The sequence below is a fragment of the Syngnathus floridae genome, chromosome 8, assembly GCF_059516105.1.
Source record: "Syngnathus floridae isolate MCC-2025c chromosome 8, RoL_Sflo_1.0, whole genome shotgun sequence".
Classification (NCBI taxonomy): Eukaryota; Metazoa; Chordata; class Actinopteri; order Syngnathiformes; family Syngnathidae; genus Syngnathus; species Syngnathus floridae.
The window spans coordinates 2,173,311-2,192,474 of NC_142420.1; the positions used below are offsets into that span (position 1 = coordinate 2,173,311).

The window sequence follows — 19,164 nt, forward strand, 5'->3', positions numbered from 1 at the left end:
ACATTTACCAAATTTCATGTACCTAATTAAAACTGGCTTTGAGGGCAGAATTTTCGAGTAAAAGTCATGAGCTAAGTTTGGTGGTGTATTCTGTACATCTTCAAACTTTGCTGCCGTGCTCCGTCCATTTTTCTAGCATTCCACCATCAAATTTGCTAGTGATGTCATTACGATAGCTTGTAATGCTGCTAAATGAATCAGACGATCAGCGCTTCCTTTTGAAGGAAGGCTTTTGCGTCATCAGCCCACATTTCTGGGTCAAAGCGTGTTTGTAATGTATCTTAAGAAGCGAGTTAACGTCCTTGTAAGCGTACTTGACTTCTGAAATCCAAACACAAAGTCGCCGCTTAAGAGTTTGTTATCATTCCTGTCGGAGAACTGACGGTCGTTAAAGTTTGGCGTGGAAGAGCTGTGAAATTGGCGCACGAGGGACAAAAGTGGACGTTTACTGACAAGAAAATGTCAAGATATAATCGGAGACCTGGTTTAGTCTGCGTGTGAGCGTTTGAGTGTGAGCTGCGGTGTACAGCAGCGACCGCCGACCGTTCCATGTGCTACTATGCCGCATACATTTTATTTTGCATCCTGCACGGTGACTATAACAACTCTCCACACCCCAGTTTTCATGTGACATAAGCTAAATATTTTCCAAACATTTTCCAACATTATTCTGGCCTACGCATATAAAGAATATCAATCCACCCACCTTGTTTATGCCCTCTCTGTAACCCCCCCCTTGGAGCCCACCCGCATTCACCCCCTCTCCACCTGACTAGCCAATAGGACCAGGCAGGCTGGTCTGGGTGTGGGCTGAGCCCGGGGGAGGAGGTTGCAAGGTAGGGGGAACTGACCGGACGGGACCAAACGCCCCAAACGAATCGGCCAGCCAGACGGCCAAGCAGGCAGCGAAGGGAAACATTTCACACCCTGGTGAAGATTCCGCCCGCCTTCTTCCCCCAATGGATCTACACAACTTCAGGTTCGGCCACACCTGAGAGGAGAAGCCGGGAGACCGATCCCGGGTGACTTTTCAAGCGGGGGAAATGTTTCAGGAGAACTTTCCTGACATGGACAAGCAAGAAGAGATGGCGAGGGGCCGTGCTGGAAGCTGCGTGGAGTTTCACAGCGTCAGGGTGAGTGCCTCTCACGCGCGAGTCGAAGTGACGGCTGACCACGGCCGTGATGATGACAGGTCGCATGTGGGAAGTGATGGAGGTGGGAATCTCACAGAGTTGCAGGAACACAGTCAAGTGTTTCTACTCGTGATGAAACGAAACGCTTACAAAATGGCGCCAGTCCGCACTGTCCGTTTGTTGATGGAAGTGGAACTGGAAGAAATGGGGAGCTTTTTAGACTTTGGAGAAAAAATTGTGGGCGTACCCATGCTGGACATGGCAACCTTAAACCCTAACCTAAAACCACCCCTAACCCTGAATTTAAAAATAATAATAATAATAGATTTGGGGCAAGCTGAACTTTTTGTGGTGTCTTCTTCTCCCCAATGGAGCACAAGAAGTCAGCAGCAGGAGTGATGTTGACAGCCAGCCAAACATCTTTGAGAATTCCGCACACAAAGCTTTATTTCAGAAGGCAAGAATCTCCAAAGTACGGATCATTTCGGGATATCTTGAAGCCTTCTTGCTGCATTTCATGTGTTTGCTAAACATAAACATGCTGGTGTAAATCTGAGGAAAGCGGATTGATGATCTTCATCCAAATTGGAAACGGCTCTGTAATCCCGTTTGAAGCGCAGCTATGAAAATGTCTTTTTCTTTTTTCATCCGTCACGCTAAAGGATATTTATGATGGAATGAATCCAGAGCAGGGATTACCTCCAAGGAGGATGAATCTCATGAAGGCTTTACACCGATGTACATATTTTTTGTGACCTACTTCTTGCCTGTGGGCGACTTTTGAGCTGGGAAACAAGTAAGGAAACAGTCAGGTGGCACCACGTGAGGTCACCGCCAGACTCAAAGGAATGTGTGAAGCGACTTCCACCGCACCCGCTGCGAGTAATCTCGCCTTTTATGTTTTGACAGACAATTTGGCTCGCATCCATCTATCCATTTCTCCTCTTGTGACCTTGCTATAAATATTAGCTACGATTGTGCTAACGGCTAATAACGCCCCCATCTTAGTTTGACTCTCATGACTTTTAAATCACGTTTCCGCATCTTGCCGAGCGGCGGTCGTGCATGTTGCACGTGTTGAGGGGGGAAAAGCATCGGGGAGGTCAGTGAGGTCATCAGCCTCGATTATGGAAGCACGCACATACATGCGCGTGCGCGTGCCGTGATTATATGAAGCTGGGGAGCTTTCATTAAGTTTGCTGGACTGGTTCTGGTGTGTCATTACCGCTCCTAAGTCATAACATGCCAGACAATACTGATCATGTGGCGTGTATACACTTAGGCATGTATGCACAGCCATGTGTGTGTGTGTGTGTGTGTGTGTGTGTGTATAGGACAGTTGGATGTATTCAAGCATGCATTTATTCTCGCATGACTGATTTAAGCACTTTTTATATTATGAGGATGATTTTCTTCCCCAAATTCTAACCTTTATTTTGATCTCCCTCCATCAGTTGATGAAGTTACAATCATTATGGGAGCGAGCTGGATTCCGAAGCCCGAGATTCAAGTCCCAGTTAGCCTTGTGACTTTTGAAAGCGTTCACGTCGACTGAAGTCCCAGCTGATGACGCCGCGATGCTATTTCACGTGTTTCAGGAAGATGTGTGACTTCATTCGGACTTAATTGACTCCAGACCTCAACTCGACTATGACCTGTCCCGGTAATCAGCAGACCGCTTTTTCCTCGAACAAACAAAAAGAGTTGATCTGACCTATATTATCCGGTGCTAGGTGGGCTCCGACTTGACCGACTTTAAGCGAGAGAGCCCCGTTAGACCTTCAGACGGGTTGTGGTGACTCGGCAGGTTGTGCAGTCTGAGATTTCAGGGTGGCGGCGGGAGGGAGGGATTAGGTCAGCTGTAAGAGGCCGGGGGATTAAGTCCGACTGACCCTGCAGAAGTGGACGAGGGGAGGAGGAGGGGCTTCGGGTGGAAGTGAAGCAAGTAAGGACGTGATGGAGCGTTTGATGAGATGGCCCTTGGCACTTGTTAGAGAGGTGGTGAGAGAAGTATCTCCCCCTGCTGCTCAGACCGAAGCCATGAAAGCGGCAAATAGGCATTTTTATGCTAACATTGGCAGATTGATGCCATTTCTGGACTTTCTTCGGCCAACAATCACATCCCCGCGGGTTCGGTATTCTCCGAGCTTGTGGAACTGTTGGAACGGCCCTGGTTGGACTGCTTGCTTTGGCAGCTCAATGACGTTTACGCGTGTTTATCGAGACAAATCGCAGAAAATAATGATGTGCTGGCTAAAATCAATTTATGCTGTCATACCACAGCCAAATATTTGCCGCGTTGGCTCCATTTGTTGAGTTGGACAAAATATCAGGCGCGGCTATTGTGTCGGTTCTCCGACCTGATGTTTGTGGCCGCTGGAATTCACGTTTAGTACTTTGTAGTGATGAACGCGACACACACACACACATCCAGATGTGTGGGAGTGCGTGCGTAATAACACGATGCCAGCGCTGTTGTTCTCCTTACTTGGCTTTGCTCCGACGCGCCATATGTTTTCATTTCATGTCATGACGGCGCACTTGACCCCCTGCGGGGTGGGCCAGGGCGGGCGGGCGGGTGGGGGTGTTCTGTCACACTTTGCAAACACCTTTCAAAATAGCAACACTTAAGCATGCGAGTTTGTTCAAGTGCGCAACGTCATAAAGACGGAGGAGGTTTATGATGACGTCATCATTAGGTCAAATTAAATCTAGCTTTTTCCATTTCACTAATCAAAACTATTTTACACAATTTTACATCTATTCTTTCTACATTAAGATACAAGTTAATGGATTTATTGTTCATAAAGTAAAAAAGAAAGAATGACTTAACATTTTTATTTATAACTCAAACGTAGGCTTTGAGCCCAAACGTTTGTCCCCCCAAGATCTGTCTGCCAGTGAAATGAAGAAGCCATGTTGTCTTTGCTTCAAAATATTAGGGAGCCCCTCCTCGCCCCCCTGCCTCCAACCCAAATCCCAAGATCAGCATGCGAAGCTTCCTCGATGCGACCTCTGAACTTTTTGTTTATTATCTGACATGAATTTGGTGGGAACAAGTCGAGACGTCCTAACCTTAGGTCGCCGTGCAGGTTTCACCTGGTGGTCCCGGCCCCCCCTCCCAAGGTGGAATGCGGGCTTTAGACCTCTTGGCTCCTGACCTCTCGGATGCGATACGAGACCGATGCTGAGAACGTGACGGCTGACTGACACGCACGCGGAAGCAGACTAACAAACTTATCTCGCGTTGATTAGCTTTGGTGGCTCCACGTCTGGATCCTCCAGCTGAGAGCTTGAGAGCCCCGTCGAGCTTTCAATTTGGGTTCTTAATGGAGCCCCCGCCAGTCTAAACACAGTGTTGAGATTAATATTACATTCGTGAAATAACAATAAATCAATTTTAAGTGGCAAGCATTTTAACTTTATAGCGCCCTCTGCTGTGGACTTAAAATTGACGTAAAATTGCCGTTGGGCTCGCTCTGCTTAGCTCACATGTCGCGTGATGGCTAATTACGCAAGCACTACTTACATTCGTGAGAAAGTTGGGTCAAATTGATGCAACATGCACAGATAACCGAGAGATACAAATTCAAACTTGAGAAAGCTAAAATCATTTGTCCACTGTTTTCTCAACCATAGCGTGACATCACAACAACAACAGTCGTAGTAGTCGTAGTAGTAGTAGTAGCACATGGCAGCACGTCAGCAGCATGTCAACTCTCTGCAGGCACACCGCACTAATCTGATTAGTCAGGTCACAGGGTGTGTGTGTGTGTGTGTGTGTGTGCGAGTGTGTGTGTGTAAGAGGACAGTGGCCAGGCTCAGACGTCTGCTTTTCTGTCTTGTGTCTCCTCCCTATCATGGCATGTCTGTCTGATTCTCCAGAAGGGTCTGAAACCAAAACATCTATTTTGTTCAGCCACTTGTGGGAGGCTCCCTAAGTAGCAGTAATGGTTTTCTTGGGAAGCTGTTTTGGGCGTGCTTGCCTGGTTCTTGTGGGGGGGGGGGGGGATATTTAATTTTTGTTGTATATCAGGGATAGGCAACTGGCGGCCCGCAACCATACCCAGAGTGGACTCTCAGTGTTTACGTCATACTACCTACAACTTCTCATATTAGCTTCTAATACTTTTGATACCACAACTTCCTCTTGTAATGGTGTCCTACCAATATTACTTCTGCTAATAGCGCCATAAATTTAGCATAATGTTTTTTCTTAAAGCAGGTTGTAAAATTTGTGTCTGACATCACTTTACGGACAGGACACGGAAAAGAAAGGAAAAGTCTGGAAAGTTATTATTGTTGTCATCCTCTGGCCAGCAGAAACAGTTCAAACTGCGCAGGCAGGCAGGCCGGCAGGCAGGCAGGCAACGCACGCGGCGTTTCCAACCACAACGCCGACACACCCTGGGCCCAGTCTGGCGCTCGGCTCTGGATCCTCCAGACGCACCAGACTGCTGCTGTCCAGAATAACATCAGGAAACAGACGGGTCGCCTCGAAAAGCCTCTGCAGCGGTTCTAACTTTAGCTGGACCGTCATTTAACATGCTGAGAACTGCTTTGAGTATTACAGTTAGCACTGTGGCTTGTTAGCAAAAGGTTACAGAACACTATAGGCGGGATATCGTCAACTTGAATACATATCAACTTCAGTACCTTGTCCTCGACTCAACTTCTTTTGCCTTTGTGTTAAATTTCAAATGATTCAAACTGCTAGTTCAACTACAGTGACTTCAAAATAAACAAGAAACTATTGGAATGAACAATACCAATAGCTTGGAATTGATGCATCACATTGAATGCAATAGTCTTTAAATATAGCTATACAATACAGTAATAAATTGATATTAATCAATCATTGAGGAAATATTATCCATTTTTATCTATTTGAATGTAATTATATGTTGATTGACTAAAGTGAACATAGAAGAATGATATTTTAGTGAAATTAATTAATTTCATACCTGTAATTTGTTCTTTAAGCGTCTTTATATTAACATCTGATAGTCAAGCTAACATTTCTATTTCCGATCACTTATTTGTCCGCAACTACTGGCCTACCAAAATAAAGCATACTATATAAAACGGCCCCGACAGTTACGATGTGCGGAGTTACTACATTTTATTTTGTTAACAAAACGGAAGTATCTAATTTAACACCATCTACCTTGATTGTCATTGGAGTCTTCGAGTCGAGAGGCGCTCAGACCAAATTGCGCCCGCTTGGAGTAAGCAGCTTCTCTCCGGGCTTGTCTCTTGGCGAACACCCGCCGTCATGGATCATCCACGGGCTTGCGTCCAGCTGTCTGCCGGATAAAACAACAAGTTAATCGGACCGCCGTGTCATGGGAATACTGTTCGCACGGGGCGACCGGCCCGGTGGATCTGTTTTTTGATGGAAAGCATGTCACCGCAGCAGCAGCAGCAACAGCAACAGCAGCAGCAGCAACAGGGTCGGATCGACTCCGACTCTGTGGCCGGGAAAAACGCGCCGCTCCCGGATAATAAAAAGGTAGCGAGACAAATCTTGTATTCACCAACTGCATAATGGTTTTGACATTGTAGAATTGTTTTTAAAAGCATATTTGTGCCAAAAACCTTTTATTTTTTGACAATTGCATCCTTTGCTGATTGCGCTTTTGTGTGGAATCTAGAACTTCTGTGTTTAAACGGAAAACAGAAACTAACCAACCAACAAATCTAAATTATATGGGAAAACTATAGACTGTGTGTGCAAGACAAAACATTGCGGAGTCACACATGTCCCACATGTTAACCTATCCTATTGTCACCTTTTTATGCTCAAATGTTGGTTTAATTGTAAAATTTCGCAATTCTATATTACTTTCCTGGGCAGATTTGTTACAGTTCTGATATCATTTTTTTTTTGGGACAAACATGTGACATTATTGTGCAAAAAATAGGTTAATTATAAATGTGATTATTCAGCACGGTCATCGTGATGCTTTATCAGAGAGACACATTTAAAAAAGCACACGCACACACAGACAATAGATTGCTTAAATGATTGCTGCATTAATCATGCTTTAAAAAATTACCCATGTTGATTACTTTTGGCTTCGTTACATCGACAAACGCACGCACAATATAATGATAAACAAATTCTGCAAAACAGCGCTCCGTGCGGCCTTTTTTAGAACTGCAGTTTTAATCCTGAGTCTTAAAACTAGGCCCTAATTGATTTTTTTAGTTAGAATTCCAACGCATTTGTACTGTTAAATTAGGTATAAAAAAATAATTATATTTTACTGTATATAATAAAAGAAAACGATTCATGTTGCGCTTCTTCAGGGGGTGTTCAGAATAGTTGCACCCTGGCGAGCTTTTGGCAGTCGTTAATAGTTTGTGCTCAGGGTCACCAAAGAGCTCACGAATGTCGAGTTTCCACATGCTGACATTTATCTGCATTTTTGTCTCAATGACGGATGGGCTGCATGCTAGCCGAAGTGCTAGCTGACAGGTACCTACAAGAGCTGCACAAAAATAAATGCTGTGTTTTGATTGACATGAACCAAGAAGGTACTAATTTTATAATGTTCAAGATCATTGTGGCTCTTCTAAAGTCAGTCTAATATTTTGGTGACAGGAGGCAGCCAAAGTATTCGAACCATGTCCCGTCGTGATGCAATGCGACGAGGCGATGTGCCAACTTTGGACTTGTTCCTCTTGTTATGTCAGAAGTGTGCAGCATGCCGCTTGTCAGCCACTTGACAAATGTTACCGTTGTCTTCAGCAAACACCATCATGGCAACACGTTCAAGACATTCAAGACACAATGTCTTTTGCCATCTTTCTCTGAACATAGACAACGGCGCCTTGCCGGTTTGTTCCGTGACCAGACTTTAAGCGAAGGGTGTTATTGGAATACGCAACAACGAAATGAAACATTACACACAGGCATATTTTCATAATCCTCAGATTATTCCTGCAGCTCGCTGAGAAGCCGTGACCGTCTCCACGTTTATCCGTTCCTATCCTACACTTCCGTGAACATCAATTGTGCATGAAGGAATGTTGTCGACTTTGCGCAGAATCACACACACACGCTGATTGAAGATTGAAGTGGTTCAATCGAGTCAAGTCTATCAACAAAAATTGTGTTTCAATACGTTTTTGTCCACAGACGACTTTTGCTTGCTACTTTCCATCCTGAGCTCAATTCCTCTTTTTTTCTTCTCCTCCGTTGTGGCCACTTCTCTTTTCCTTCCAGCCGCCACACTTCCCCTCAAAAGTCTCTTCTGCCACCCACCCACACACACGCACACACACACACACACACACACACACACACACACACACACACACGGATGGATAAAAGTTGGCTTCCTGGTGGTATTTCCTGTGAGGACCAAACCGATCACATGTGTTTGTGTCTTCAATTTGTGCGTTTCTGTTTGTGTAGAAGATGAAGACTTTGGCTCAGAGAAGACAATCTGCTCCCTCATTGGTCATCAGCAAAGCGCTGACCAGGTCCAGAAGCACATCAAGGTATGCAAACACAAATGCATTGGAGGACACGCTTAATGAATGTGCACAAATACACAAATACATGACCAGCATGCACAAAAGTTCACACACCCACACACACATGCTGCTTTATCTGTATTGTCACACTACGATCTCATAGTTACGTTGCCGAGACAGCTAGCGTCCTGCGCTAACACTTGACATGTGTTATGGTGCAACCGTTTTTTTTATATGATATTGACTCCCAGGACAAAACGTTCCGTGAGAGGGTTGACAACCAAAGTTGAACGCCCAGGGATAAGGCGGGGGTCATGTGACCCATCCAGAGCTCCGTAGCGGGGGGGTGATTGACATGTTTATGTGATACAAGACTCTTTGTGGCACACGTGTCCAAATCCCTTCAACTTCCTCCTGATAAGCGGAGCCAAACGCACCGGGGGGAACTTTAATTAGCCGTGCCTGCACCAGCCCTGTTTCATACACTGCCAGCTTTGAGAGGGAGAAAGAAAGAAAGAAAGAAAGAGGAGGATCGGTCGGTGTGTGTATGTTTATGATTAATTTGTCTATAATGTGAAGGCATGCACATATTTCTGAGTGTGTGTGTTTGTAAAACAACCTGATCGCTCACACCTCAAGTTATATGATCACTTAATGAGCCTTTTGGGTTTGTTGTTATGCAAGCGAGCCTCACGCTTTCATCCAATCACATAAGCTCATGCTGGCTCACTGGTCTTTCACCACTCGAAGGAAAGTACCGGAGTGTGCACATCTGTGTGTGTGTGTGTGTGAGTTGTAACCTAGCAACGTGTTTTCCAAAAGGCAACACGACATTCTGACATCGTTAAAAGTGAAATTCAATAATACAGTGAGGTCACTTCCTGTCGGCCTGGCTTTCCCATCAGGAGCCCCCCCCCAAATACACAGACCCCTGGATTTTAAGTTAGTGGCTGACGTCACGCCAACTCAATATCACACACACGTGCAGTTCATCTACGTTTTTGTAACGCCATCATGCAGGACAATTTGGCAGCGTTTTTTAATGCCTGTAGCAGAAGAAAAAAGAGGAAGTTTCACCCCAGACACGGATGTGAGTCAAGCGGGTGGGAAGACTGGAGAAAGTGTGAGTGGTTAACTTTCTGTGGTCGCCTGTCAATCAAGTGCTGTGAAAAATGGATTAAGTCAAATTTTGCCACCATGCTCGGCTCACACAAAAACATCAAAACTGAAATGTTTCACAAATATGCGATTCAATTAAGGCTAAAATAGAGCAGAACTGATGAGAGCAGCTTGAGCGCACGGGCAAACTTCCAGAAATGTTCAGTCGACCCCCAAAAGTGATGATGCTAATGCGGCTTGAGGTGTGTCCGGCACACGTTCGTGCGAGGCTCCGGCGTGCGTTTGTAAACACGGAGGAGATGCAGATAAGCTGACATTATTTGTCCAAACAGGAAAGGACGGAGCTCTCCGAGCACTTCCTGACTCGGTTGTCACGACAACCGACCATAGCGGTGCGAGGACGAGACGCGTGATGGTGGTTGTTTGCTTTCAGGGAGAGCTGCCTGACTCCGGTGAGTCCAGAGTCCTGCGGTCTGGTCCAGAGCTTCCTGAGCGAGAGTCCGGGCCAAGCCTTCCTGGGCCACGTTCAAGTCCAGATGAAGACGGGCCTGCAGACCCAAGACAGACATCTCTTCCTTTTCACTGACACGCTCGTCGTCACCAAGACCAAGTCAGTCCACTTCATTGCTTGCCTCCATCCTACTCTCAGTTTTCTTCCTCTCACTTCAGTCTCCCTTCTTCCCGCTGACCCTCCCTACCTCTCTACTCCCTCGTTACCTCCTCGACTTCCCCGTTCACCTCCCACCCTTTTAACCCACTTTCTTTCTCCCTTGTCTCTCTTTTTGGCCGTGACGTCGTCTTCCCCCCCTTCTCTCCCTCTTGAACTCCTCTAACCTCGTCAAGTCTTCGCTATGCCTCCCTCTGCTAAACGTGTAATTATTTTTCGGCCAATTAAATCCATATGAAGCCTGGCGGCGATCAAAGCTCAGCGCGAGGGCTCCCCACCCAGAACAGTGCACCGAAATAGAAACTTAAAGAGCACGTCCATATTTAACACACACACACACATGCGTGCCTACACACACACGCACGCACACAGCGTGAGGACACAGCAGGACCTTTGTGGTCGGTTCCATCCGGAGCTGACCCCTTGGCTATAATTGTCTTTATTACACAGTGGCTGGAGTGAACGCGGGCCAACTCGGAGGATTGTTTGACAAAATGGCCGCCGTGCATTGACGTGCACGGGCCGCAGTCGGAGCGTCCTCTGTAATCACGGCAGCGGCAAAAATGTTCTTAAATAGCGCGCAATCATTCATTAGCGTTGGGTCTCTTTTAAGGCTTCACACGTGCTTGGCTTTTAGTCTTAACACCATCTGCTCGCACTGATTTCTCCATTTAAATGTTTTGATGTAAATATTTTTTGAAAGACAAAGGATAACGACGGCACGGTGGAGCATCGGTTAGCACGCTGGGTTTGAGTCCAGCTCCCGATATGGGCACTCTAAATCGTCCGATGTGATTGGCTGGCACAGAGGAAGAAAAGCACTTTGGATAATGGATGGATAAAAGATAAGACGTTCTGACTTCCTCCCGCAGGTCTCCGTCTCACTTCAAGGTGAAGGCGAGAGTGCGCTCGTGCGAGATGTGGACGGCGGGCTGCGTGGACGAGGTGTGCGAGGGCAGCACCAGCCCGGAGAGAAGCTTCGTTCTGGGATGGCCCACCTGCAACAGCGTGGCCACCTTCAGGTACGTTCTATTCCATAGCTTGAAGATCGAAACCTCAAAATTGATGGAACAGGCCCTGAAGGGCGGCGCACCATTCCGAACAATCCTCAGCTAAACCGCAGCGCGACAGGCGAACATCAGGCGCACACACATGTGTGTTTACACCATTTACACTCTCCGGCCCCATGGCAGCCAGCCGTGCCGTGACGTAACATTCTCGCATTCCGCCTCAGCGGGAATCGGCTCGTAGCTTCAGCGCAGCGTAACACAACGGCGTCTTTCGCACAGACGCTCCCTCTCGTCGGCATTATTCGTATCGATGGAATGCGTGTCATTTTTTTCGTCTCTCGTCCGCAGCTCCGAGGAGCAGAAGGAGAAATGGCTGGCGCTCATCAAAAGGTAGAAAAAGATTTTGGGATTTACTTAATTTTGTCAATGGGAGGATGAAATCTTTTTTTTGTTTGTTTTCTAAATCTTTGACTTTCTTTGTCAGTCGTATCACCGAGGGAAAAGAGAAGGACGACCCCAAGACGGTCCCGCTCAAGATATTTGCCAAGGATATGGGAAACTGCGCTTATGTAAGATTGGTCTTCTGCTTATGATTAAAATAATGATGATGAGTACTTGGGGTGGGGATGTGAAAAAGCAACCATGTGTGCGTTTGCTTAGGCCAAGACGCTGGCGGTCAACAACACAGACAACACCAACGAGGTCATCAGCATGGCACTCACGCAGTTCGGGATAGCTGTGAGTCCTGCTTTGTTAGAAACTTGAAATCCAAACCCCGTCTCCAGACCTATGACTTGAAACCCAACCTTGAAACCCTAAGCTTGATTTGAAACCCCAAGCCAGGCTTGAGTTCCTGATCAAAACCCTAACCCTGTCTTGAGACCCAACCTCCAATCTTGTCATATAAACCAAAACATGTGTCTGAAGTTTTAAATCTCAACACTGCCTCGAAACCCTAAGCCTGTATTTTGTTTCGTAGGGTCACATGAAGGATCACCGCTTGTGGGTGAGCTCCAGTAAGGACGAGCCTCCGTACCCGCTGATAGGTGAGGACCACTAAATGCCTTATTCTCACTTTAAAAGCTTTCATGTCCACGCTTCAACTCGCCCATCTGGAATCACAGTGTGCCTTTGTTTGTTTTTTTCAAACATTTCCAGGACGTTTGTTCCTTTAAAGCTTTGATGTGGATTTCCAAAACATCTAGTCGTTAGGGGCGCGGCATTCATTTTTTTTGTGCAAATCATTCCCCCGTCCAGGCCACGAGTTCCCGTTCAGCATCAAGATGAGTCACGTTCGAGACGGCGGGAGCGCTAGCGGAGATGTGAGCGGTCCCTGCGATTGTCCCGAGGTTCAGCTCCTGGACCGATGTCTGCCTCCGGAAACCCAGTGTCACTTCATACTCAGACCCAGCAAAGTCACCCACGGCACGGACGCCTTCGCAGGTCAGCGACCAAAAACACTGCAGCATCAATGGCGTTGCTTTGATCCGCATAAAATGGCGCCTTGAGATACAAGTTTCATTCACGCCGTGATTTCATCATCTCAATACAGCCTACACACAAACACGACGTGGTTACCTCGCTCCCTGCCGTTTTAGTCCGTAAAACGATATTTTCAAAGAAACAACAACTCAAAAGTCAAAATATGGGAGAAAAGCAAACTCATGAACTTGGAGGCGATATCGCAACCTCCTCTGCGGGGGAACACCCGAGAGAGAGAGAGAAAGTGATGTGTGTGTGCAATGTTGCCTCACTGCCAAAATGTTTTCACTCTGACTTTAAACCCCCAGAAAAAAAAGTGAGTAAGAAAGAATGTGGGAAAAGGGAAAATGGAAACGTGAGCAAAGATAACACTCTTGAAGGTCAGCGACCAGGCGGGAAAAAGCAACAGCCGACGGCGGGTAAACGATAGGGCAGGAAACGGGACGGGACGCGAGAAAGACAAACAAGATGGACGCTGACGGCAGGGAAACACAAAAAAAAAAGTCCTGCCGGTGTCAGTGAGGCTTGGCAAGAGACTAACAATTTATGATGTAATCATGTGAAAAACATTGGAGCATTTTAGAATTGAAATCTGAGTTATACAGTAGGGTTTTAAATTCAAGCCTGGATTGGGGTTCCGGTTTCAAGCTAGGATTAGAGTTGTAAATCCTGACATCAACTTCTTCCGCAGACGCCGCCCCGCCAAAGTCGTTCAAGCGTAAACGCTCTCTGATCAACTGGCCCTTCTGGAGGGGCTCCAGCAACCAGCTGGACGCCGCGCCCCCACACAGTCCTACCTCGCCCTGCCCCGTCCCGGGTCACCTCTTCGGGCGGCCGCTTGCCTCCGTCTGCTCGGTGGACAGTGGCCTGCCCAAACCAGTAATGGTGAGCGCAGTCCTGGCAACTAAACGGAAATGCTATCAATTAGCATTGCTAACAGCTAGCATGCCTTGCACCTCAAATAAAAAACATGCTGTTGTTAGCTCAAAGCGCTAACCTCACACTCAACTGACTCCATGCTAACAATAGAAATAAAATGTCTTGGTTCAGGACATGCTGGTGTTCCTGTACGTTGAGGGTCCGTATACCCGTGGCGTGTTTCGGCGTTCGGCGGCGGCCAAGGCATGCCGGGAGCTGCGTGAACAACTGGACGCCGGGACAGACAATGGCGAGATTACACGCCAGTCCGTGTTTGTCGTGGCCGGCGTCCTCAAGGTAAACAGGTTTCCTGAGGTGACGTTTATATAGTTCCCATTGAGCCTCACCTAACCCTAACCCTACCATCCTACAAAATTGAAATAACCCTCAAAATCAAAATTATTAAATGTGTTTTTATCGCAGGACTTCCTTCGCAGCATCCCCGGCAGCCTGCTTTGTTGTGACCTTTACGACCAGTGGACGGCGGCTATGGAGAGTGAGGGAGGCGACGACGTGACCGACAAAGTCTACAGGTAGCAATAAGTTAGCCGCGAGCTAGTCCGGTTTTTCTTTGATCAATAGAAATGACGTCGTTCGGCTGTTTTGTAGATTACTGCGTCTGCTGCCCGCTGAGAATTTTCTGCTGCTGCGCCACGTGGTTGCCGTGCTGCACCGCATCCAAGGCTTCGCTCACGACAACCAGATGAATGCTTTCAACTTATCCGTCTGCATTGCTCCCAGTATGCTTTGGGCCTCCATGCCTGGAACCCCCGAGATGGAGGGGGAAGGCGCCAAGAGGGTAAGAGAAACTTCTAAGGTAGCAATTAAGAAAGCTAAATACGAAACTGACATTGGCTGTGATAGACGTCTGTTCTTCCATCCACCATATTCCTTATCAGATATTAGTATGCTAAAAGCTAAGCTAACATTTAACTTTGGTTTAATCTTCGTTCCCCTGACAAGATAAACCACAAGGCTAATCTGATTAACATTTCAGGATGCTACAAGACAAAACAGCTCTTGATGCCTAACAACATGGCTTCTTAAAGTACTTGGACGTACAGAGATCTAACATTTGACGTATCGAGGGAATGCTAAGGCACTAAAGTTAGCACGCAATGTCAACAAGTCTCTTACTACAGTATGTTATTATTATGGAATTACACTAGTTTGCTTTTCCAGTGTATGTGTGTGTGTGGACGGCCATCCAAGAGATGGGAAAAAAAAAAAAAAAATCGTGACATGTCAGCAAAAATAACCTCAGCAGCCACAAATATCTCTTTAGCAAATACTCTGCTTTCGACATTTTCCCTCACGGGGTCCGAGACTGTAGCCAAGTCTTACTGAGGCGCACCTCCAAAGAGTCCTGGCTCGTCTCCAAACTGGACGGGAGTCATGTGACCGCGCTGTTATCAATTGTAAGATACTTGTGACGATTGATCTCGTCAATATGTACTGTTGAAATAATTCATCCGAAGTACAAGGGGCAGGTAAATGAGAAAATAGGTCACATGATGGGACTCAAGTGTCAGGGTTCTTGAGTGTTTGTCGATTGCTGCAAATTGGTAGCTGTTGCAAAGGACTAAAAAGAATTTGTTGCGATCGCATATAAGGATGTTTTGGCTTAATCTTTTCAACAAAAATAAGCAGAAGGAAAGAGGAGGATTAAGAGTATGTCATGAGGATAATATACACTCCGCTCGGCAGTGGCAGCATATTGGAGCCACATTTGCAAAGAACACAGTGGACGTCATCCAAAACCACAGAATGTGGATTCCTGGATCTCGCTCCTTCTAATCTGAAACCAGGCGACCGGCTTTTGTCTTTTTTTTTCTTTGTAAAAAAATGGACAAAATGGTGACATCAGAGAGCAGGCTGGCTGTTTACGCGCAGCGGCAAACGGCATCCAGACGCACGAAGCCGCAACATCTGGAGCCAAACAAACAAAAAAGTGACTTGCGTTTCCATGGCGTCAGCGAGGCTGACTTGCTTGTGTAAACACACGCCAGCCTCTTCCTCTCAAATTTTACTTGAAATTTAAGCCATTGATTAAGATCCAGAACGGTCTCGTGAACGCCTAATGCTGGTCCTACACCAAACCACTTTCACGGTCTCAGACTAAAAACTGAAAAAAAAAGATTTAGAATTAGGGAAAACCTTGGTTGAACAACTATTTTCTTTGTTCAGTCGTGCTTCATGAGTTTGAAAACCCCATTTTTGTTGGTTTTTGAATGAATTTATTCCGTTTTGGATGGAGGCTATAATAACAGACTGCGGAAAAAGTGAAGCACTGTGAATACTTTCCAGATGCACTAACTACGGCAACTATCATCCCATTTATGTCTGAAAAGGATTTGGTGAAATTAAAAACATGTAAACTGGTCAAAGTGAAGAAAATATGCAATTCCTGCCCAGATTCTTAGCCAAAATGATGAGGTACCATATGGGGGGGGGGGGGGGGGGGGGGGGGGCTTGTGTTTACGCGGTCGGCTTGGAATGAGCGCGTGGGTGTTGAAAAGGTGGAAATTGTCAGAATGAAAATATGTGAGGAAACGTTTGGACAGCTGCACCGATATTGGCGGGAAAAAAAAAAAAAAAAAGTTATTTAGGTCAGGAACTACTCCAATAAACATGCCTCGTGAGCAAACACTCCACTAGTGTTGTCTGATGACTACGAGGTGTGTGTGGAGGAAGAAAACACTCCTAACGGCAAAATTGCTGTGGAACAGCCAAAAGTTGCTGCAGATATTTTACCTGCGTCAAAGAAATAGGCAACGTGAAAAATGATAATTCAAGACAAATGTAGCGTATTTGCTAACGACATAGCGCTAAACAGAAGATCCACCACTTCCTCTGCCTGTACCACAAAATGGACATTTACTTGCTGGTTCATCACTTTATCGGGCGGTCTCAAAACCCATCAAATTTGTTTTGGAAATAACAACATTTTTTAAAATGTGTACATTTTGACATTAGTTCTCTCGCCTTAGGTGTGCGAGCTGGTGCGCTTCCTCATCGAGAATTGCGCCGCCATGCTGGGTGATGATGTCACTTCCCTGTTTTCCGCATTCAGCCCAAAGGGCGGCGGCAGCGAGCACAGCTCCGGTGAGTGATCAATTGTTGTGTTATGCTACTACACAAATATGGAACATTTACACATTCATTTACACTGGCTGGTTCCAGATGCGTCGTCGTTCCAAATGAACGACTCGTCCTACGACAGCCTGGAGAACGAGCTGAACGACGAACCCGAGTCTCCGTGCCAGGACCAACTGCCTCTGCGCGACAAACCGGACAGCCGCAGCCGCGATTCGGTCCTCACGCTCAGCGACTGCGAACCGGATGCCGAGGGCCCCTCCGCCGACCTCCTTCTGCAGCTGCCTCCCCTGGCCAGACCCCGTCGCTTCAGCCCCGCCACGCGCCAGCCTCGCGCCCGCCACACCAACGGAGCATCCTCGCAGAGCGCCGGCCGGAGGCTAAGACGTAGCTCGGAGCCCGCCTTAGCCGTCCTCGCCGGGGGGCGGCAGCCGCTACGCAAGGCCAGCTATGATGCCGCCATGGAGGGAGAGGAGGAAGAGGAGGAGTTCCTGGAAAAGGAGCTAAACGGGCTCCACCTGAACTCGGACCGCGACCAGAACGGCGGGCGGCGGAAGAACAAGCACGTGCCTCCGCCTCCGCTGCGTCTAGACGCCAGCTGCTCGAGCCTCTCCTCACCGGCCACGTCCCCTACCGGTTCCTCGCTCAGCTCCTTAGACTCTGCTTTCTCACAGTACTCCACCGATTATGGCATCGTCCCGACAGGAGACGGCCCCCTCCGGTCTCCACGCTGCTCCCCGCCGCAGAAGGATCCCCGCCCCGGCCACGGCGCCCACCCCAATATGTGGCTGAAGAAGGACCGTCGCCTCTCTTTGAAGCAGCCTCCCAACGGACATGCGAGTGAGGAATCGCCGCCCACTGGGACCCAAACCGGGACGCCCAACCGGCAGCCCGGCAGTCCTCCATCCTACCAGCAGGCGCTCCTTCAACTACAGTGCACCTCGCCCTTCTACAAGGGGGCGGACAAGCCTCTAACGGTGCGAGAGCTCCGCCTCCTCCACAACACAGGAACTGACGCCAGCCAGCCCCCGATGGGCGTTTTTTACGGACAAAGTGCCACCACTCTCATATTAAAACGCCAGAAGTCTCACTCTCTGACGCCGCCTGTCCAGAGCCGGACTCTGCCCCGCCGCCGGTCTGAGCCTTCCTGCCACCCCTCCAAAACCGCAACCCTGGACAGACCCCGGGCCCGCCTGAGGGTGTCGGACATTGAGCCCCTGTCGCCCTCCGCCGACCGTACCGTGCAGGACTACTTTTCGGCAAGTGGGGACGCGGCGGGCACTGCGCGGAGGAGCCAGGAGGTGGCGCTCGCCATCGCCCAGGCCAAGAAGGAGTGGCGGAGTCGGCAGTGTAGCGAGCCGAGATTGGACGATTTTGACCAACTCTTCTTTGCCGAAGAGTCGTACGTGTAACTACCAACTTTGTACATAGCCACTTTTTACCAGCTTTGTATTACTCACTGTTGTCTAAATAGCATTTACGGTACCAGGGTGGGAGATTTCCTATATTTCTAAAAAGGTACACATGCACTTCCTGCTTAGCGCCAAGATAAGATGCGGTTTTGGTTTTGCTGAAATGAATGATATCACAAAAAGAGGCAACAGACGTTCCATTTGCATCCCGCCAAAATAAGAGCATTTTTACTTGACATACTGACAAATTAAGAGCACGAAACACAGTTAAAACCTTTAAAAATGACAATGTCTTCCGCAAATTGAAGTGCACTTGCTGGTGCCACTTGTCTGTGCATACTACAAAATAAGAGCATGCAGTTTCCAAATTGTGCTTTGAAATTTATCAGATTTATCCTCAGCACACAAAAAAAGTATACGACTTTTTTAATGATTAAATTAAGCCAACAAATATGTATTTATTAGGAGAAATCAATGTCCCTGCTTCTGGGTTTTTTAATGTGCTAATTAGGGAATTTTCCAATATATTATCTTGTATAAAAAATGAATTCATTTTGTAACTGTATGATTAGTTCCCCCACATTGTAAAATTGTATTTATAATACAGAAATATATATGATAAATATAAGTATGATCTTTGCTATGTAATTAAATCAAATTGTATTTTTGTACATGTGCTGCTGCTGTTGCCATAGAAACTATATTTGCTACATATTTCTATTGTGTACAACATTTGAATAAAATGCTCTCTTCCAAGATTCCTTTTGATTTTAGCTGTACTGTTAGCTTTTGATAGCATAACGAAATCGAAAAATATTTGATAATGACGGCCCTAGTTTCAA

At 47.0% G+C, this 19,164-nt stretch overlaps 2 protein-coding genes across 3 annotated transcripts in view; one reads left to right on the plus strand and one right to left on the minus strand.

Annotated features, from left to right (window-relative positions):
- The window catches only part of rnf17 (ring finger protein 17), a 45,789-nt gene that overhangs the window by 23,759 nt on the left and 2,866 nt on the right, over window positions 1–19,164 (minus strand). The window contains exon 2 of the mRNA XM_088383658.1: window positions 6,301–6,439. The gene's annotated coding sequence lies outside the window, so the exon portion shown is untranslated. The remainder of the gene's footprint in view (window positions 1–6,300; window positions 6,440–19,164) is intronic.
- On the plus strand, window positions 920–19,080 carry arhgap20 (Rho GTPase activating protein 20). Of its 2 annotated transcripts, none has more exons than XM_088383671.1 (15): window positions 920–1,133; window positions 8,557–8,642; window positions 10,171–10,347; window positions 11,277–11,426; window positions 11,763–11,804; window positions 11,899–11,983; window positions 12,075–12,152; window positions 12,394–12,460; window positions 12,672–12,857; window positions 13,588–13,781; window positions 13,947–14,111; window positions 14,238–14,347; window positions 14,424–14,613; window positions 16,805–16,919; window positions 16,998–19,080. In XM_088383671.1, exons 1-15 carry the CDS (start codon window positions 1,044–1,046, stop codon window positions 18,320–18,322), a joined length of 3,060 nt encoding a protein of 1,019 aa, XP_088239797.1. In that variant the 5' UTR covers window positions 920–1,043; the 3' UTR covers window positions 18,323–19,080. The 2 variants fall into 2 exon arrangements, with proteins under 2 accessions (XP_088239797.1, XP_088239796.1); XM_088383670.1 differs by lacking the exon at window positions 920–1,133 and adding an exon at window positions 6,328–6,645.

What these genes read in the sequence shown, in the direction of transcription:
- arhgap20 (XM_088383670.1), top strand. Translation starts at nt 6,529, where the DNA reads ATGGAAAGCATGTCACCGCAGCAGCAGCAGCAACAGCAACAGCAGCAG. An exon ending in CTCGTCGTCACCAAGACCAA is followed by an intron (nt 10,348 to 11,276) that starts GTCAGTCCACTT and finishes TTCCTCCCGCAG; the next exon opens with GTCTCCGTCTCACTTCAAGG. An exon ending in GCCTGCCCAAACCAGTAATG is followed by an intron (nt 13,782 to 13,946) that starts GTGAGCGCAGTC and finishes GTCTTGGTTCAG; the next exon opens with GACATGCTGGTGTTCCTGTA.